At 42.5% G+C, this 4,617-nt stretch overlaps 1 protein-coding gene across 1 annotated transcript; it reads right to left on the bottom strand.

The window, feature by feature from the left end:
- Positions 1–1,117: 1,117 nt before the first annotated feature.
- Positions 1,118–2,779, bottom strand: her8.2 (hairy-related 8.2). The gene is made up of 4 exons (XM_031861306.1): positions 2,629–2,779; positions 2,386–2,481; positions 2,200–2,278; positions 1,118–1,809 (listed from the first exon to the last, which is right to left on the bottom strand). The coding sequence occupies exons 1-4, from the start codon at positions 2,689–2,691 to the stop codon at positions 1,478–1,480; spliced, it is 570 nt and encodes a 189-aa protein (XP_031717166.1). The 5' UTR covers positions 2,692–2,779; the 3' UTR covers positions 1,118–1,477.
- Between the last annotated feature and the right edge of the window lie 1,838 nt (positions 2,780–4,617).

The raw sequence follows: 4,617 nt of genomic DNA, 5'->3' as shown, positions 1-4,617 counted from the left end.
CAATTTTTTATTTCGTGTCAGCACTTCAGGAAAAAGCACAGGCGTAAATAATTACCACAATAATTATATTGACCTGCATTGTTTTGACTGGACATCTAACAACCTCAGCACATAAAGTGAAACTACAGACACCACTAGAGGCAAATCAGAAAATATGTTGCTTTATGATTTGGGTCGTCAACCCTTTTAATAAAAGCTGCAGTTTTTTGGTAGCTGGGGGCAGAAGAAAATCCTTAAAACCTGACACAACATTGTGAAGTTTTTGCCAAACAGACATTAAACTGCAGCATCTTTTTATTAGTTATAGACGAATCAAGGAATAATGGCTGACTTCCATTTAGCTGCTTCAGTTTCAGGGTCCTGGTATCGTGCATGCTGACTCACTGTCACACTGGTACGAGTTGAATAGAACAAAGCCATTGTTACCTGTGTACTTCCTATGACACATCAAAATGGGAAAAGGCCTACATTCACTTCCCTTTAGCTCGGCTTGGTCTCCATCAAACAGAGCTTAAATATCTAACAAAAATATTTTAAGACTATACTTAGTCGCTAACATTGTTTGTCTGACATTCCTTGCTGGGCAGGTGGTGAGTTCACCTGAGTTTATTTACTGAAAACACAGATGAGACGGCACTGCTCTGTATTTGCAGTTGCAGCCCTGAAGACAACGAGCTAAAGGAGACGAAAGAGATGCATTGAGCTGCAGGACTGGGTCACAATTAGCTGTGACTCACACCAGTCATTATACGATATTTGATTTAAATGGTATATAACAAATACAAACGCAACCAGTGTTCTCAAAAATGTAAACTGACTATAGAAGGTTACTCTGTAGGCTAATATCTTTATTTTCAGAAACTGTACTGTTGATTCTATGTCTGCCTAATGCTTCAACTATAAAAAAAAAAACTATATTTGTAGGATTATATTGGTAAATAATCTGAAGCAGTTTGTGTCTCCTTGATGAAGTTGTTAAATGTGAGGGACTTGTGATGGTCCTTCTGCACTGCACGGCCATTATAGCAAGAATTTCCAAACATAATTGACCATAACAGCTGTGCATGAACCAGACTGTTCACAAAGATGAGTAAAATCTCAAGTGTACAATCAGTTTTATTGTTATTAATGTCTGGGTTAATCATACAGCAAAGGAGGAAGACATAAAATCGATGCAATGCCAAGCAAGTGCAGGTCTAAGTAGCAAAAGTCATGCCTTATGATATCAAATAAATAAAGCTGTTAATACAATAAATACAAGAAAGATTAATAAGAGCCTTCTACAATGCAGGCTACGAGAAGTCGACTTCTAAAGGGAAGTACTGAGAAAAGGTCTGTATAGAATCATTATAGCACACATACAATAATAATCACTGGAACAAAACTGCCCCACGTTTGTCTTCTGAGCAGCATATCTATAAGATACATAACAGAGGATGGCCTACAACAAATACATGGAGAACCAAGATCCACAAGTTCACCAGGGCCTCCACATCTCCAGCATCCCCAGGTGGGAGCTGTGGAGCTCTGGCCTCTCTTGGCGTCCTGGGCCTTCTCTCTGGAGCTGTCTCCCATTGAAGGGGTCCCCTTTGAGGGGTGTGCCGGGGTAAGGGACGTCACGCTTGGGTGGGGCCTGGAGGGGGCGCTCGTCGGTGGACCTGGGCAGGGACTTGAGCAGGTGGTTGAGCAGGCGGGAGCCCAGGGTCTTGTCCATCCAGTCACAGGTGAGGAGCATGTTGTGGACTTCGTGCATGCACTGGATGTACCCTGTACTGTATTTCTGCTGGGCTTCCAGGCCTAATGTGGGGTCTGTGGGAGAAAAAGGATGGGGGGGGGGAGGTGTGAAGTTATAGCAGCCCCTGGTGGTGGTGGTGGTGAGAGCATAACATGCATCCAGAAAAACAGCTTCAACTGTTGCTTCTTTCCCATCAGGAAGCTGCTCATTGATACTTTATTGAACACAATTTCAGGTAACTATATATATATATATATATATATGCCAGACAGTACCAGATAGCAACTTTACAGCTGAATGATCTCAAGCTATTTTATGGCATATTTAACTTTGTATAACCCAATCTTTTTACCCAATGAAGGACCTAAATGATAAATAGAACAGCCAGTATTATACAATCTATAATCCACAGTACACAATCCAAACATATTTAACTCACAAAGACAAACGCACATGTTCCTTACCGTTGAGTTTAATGCTCTGGATGTTTTGCAGATGCTTCACTGTCATCTCCAGAATGTCGGCTTTTTCTAGTTTGGATTGCTGTTGAGAGACGAGCAGCCCTTTGAAGTTAACGCAAGTCAGCCTTCCATTTGTTTACTTGTTAGCCTACAGAGGGGACGAGACACGTGAGGGGGAAACATACTCACATCGAGTCTGAACGCTCCGATCACAGTCTCTTTCAGCTGATCCAAACAACTGTTTATCCTCTCCCGTCGTTTCCTCTCAATGAGCGGCTTCCTCATCTGTAAGGGTGGAAAAGCAACGTCGGGTTAGATGCAGCCAGGATGGAGAGAGGGAACCCATGCGGGAGCGCACGAGGACGAAGAGGTCCACGGTGTGCGCATCCTAAAAGAGAAAATCGATCTACAGTATATCCAAGTGTAAACTACCTTTCTCTCCTCCTTGGCACTGGGATGTTTCCCCACGTTGTGCGCCATGGATGAAGCAGTCATGCTTTCTTTTCTTTTTTTTCCTCGAGTGTCTGTGCGCTTGTGCCTCCTCTCTACTCTGAATCTCAGCGCGTCTCTCTAGGGTCCTCCGCGCGGCACGGCCCTCTTTTTATCGGAGCGCAATTAGCATGTGAATGCTCCCAACTCTTTGGCTGCGGGATTTTCCCACACACGGGGTCCCATCAGTCAAGACTGACAGGTCACTGGCTCCATTCAATAACCGAGAGACCCGGCCTAGAAAAAAATAAAAAAAATACTCACAAGCGACAGATGTCCAGCCTGAAACCATGCACTGCTCTCCAACCCCTCCCATCCCCTCCTCCCTTTCGCTCTCCACCCAACAAAAAACCTGCAGTTTCCTCTTCTCCCAGGGATGAACAAGAGTGTGCAGTTACCGTGCTGTACTCCGGGGAGCCCCTCGTTTATTCTTCGCAGGAGCAACATTACACTGTACCTGCAAAAGGGCCCAACCTGTTCCCTCAAAAGCTCACAGGAAGGCACAATAGACTGACAAATCACTGGAGAGTATATATCTGCCCGTAAGCAGTTTGCCTGTATGGAAGATCACCTCTGATGATACAATTGTGGTACAAACCACAGGCTGGATTTGATGCATGACCGATGAGTTAATGCAATACGTCACTATGACTTTATGTGATTAGATCACACTTAATATGCGACCACATTAGCTGGATCCCATCCATAAAAGGTCATTTCAGACCTGTGAGAACAATAATAACCATATCATGTGCAATATTTTCGAATTCGTGCAATATTAGTTTCAGTATATTTTGTGCTCTAAAACTTTTTATTACTTCATTGACAATATCCCTCTCAATATCATGCATATTATTGCTTTTCTGTTTTAGTTTCTATGAGGCACAGGTTATTATAATTACTCTTGTTTTTAATCTTATGTTGTTGCAATGTAATGTGTCTATTTTAGTTGAATTTACTATATTTACATCACTATTACTTCTTATAAACGTAATTAATAGCTTATTACTCTATTTTTCATATATGTTTATATGTTTATTCTATTGTTTTGTCTTATTCTTCAGTCTTTGATTAAACGAAAAAGGTTGAGTTTATCTTATCATATGCTAAGGTTCCATGTACGTATACGACGATTGAAATACAGTACAGTTTAAATATGGAGCGATTTTATAATGCATATACAAGTAGAGATGGTTTCATGCTGGCTGCAACAGGAGAGTCAGACCAAGCAAAGACACACACGCCTCTCTGCTCTTTGAGAAATAGAAGGACAACACTCGCAAACGGCTTTGATCACTCTCCGTGTTTTCTAACGTCAGACATCTGCTCTTAACTGTTAGCGAGCAGATGTCAGAGTGACCAGATGTCCCCCCTCCACAATCCACCTTTAGGTCCCTTCAAGCGCGGGCCCCTGTTTTAGGAGCCACGCGACTGCCAGGCGAATGCCAGGTCGTGGGAACCGGAGCCGAACAAAGGCCGCTTTTCATTCAAACCTAATCAGCATGAAGAGCGTAATAACCTCCAGAGTTGGTGGGCAGTCAGGCCGAGGAGGAGGAGGAAGAGGAGGGGGAGGAGGCTTTGGCTTGTGACCAATGGATGGCCAGTGTTGTAGCCAGGTGTATCCATTACTGCAAAGATGAAGACAGATCAATGAATTAGATCGGAATATCAGAAACGCATCAGTTAGGTAGATAAATACATCATTAACCCCGGTTTTAAAAAGTAGTGTCATTTTTTTTCAATGGCAGCTTCATTTTTGTAGTGGTTGCCATGGAAAAACGACATTAAGAATTTTGAGTTTTACAGCAATTAAATTCTCATAATAATCAGTTAATAGATCAGCTATTCAAACAACTATTCTTTTATCATTATTATGACTATTACGACAGGCCCTAGTGCACACTATTCCAACAGGCCCTAGTGCACACTATT

Source organism: Anarrhichthys ocellatus, unplaced genomic scaffold (assembly GCF_004355925.1).
Source record: "Anarrhichthys ocellatus isolate YVR2014 unplaced genomic scaffold, GSC_Weel_1.0 scaffold24, whole genome shotgun sequence".
Lineage (NCBI taxonomy): Eukaryota > Metazoa > Chordata > Actinopteri > Perciformes > Anarhichadidae > Anarrhichthys > Anarrhichthys ocellatus.
The sequence above is the reverse complement of the archived record's forward strand: the minus strand, read 5'-3'. Positions and strand labels throughout refer to the sequence as shown.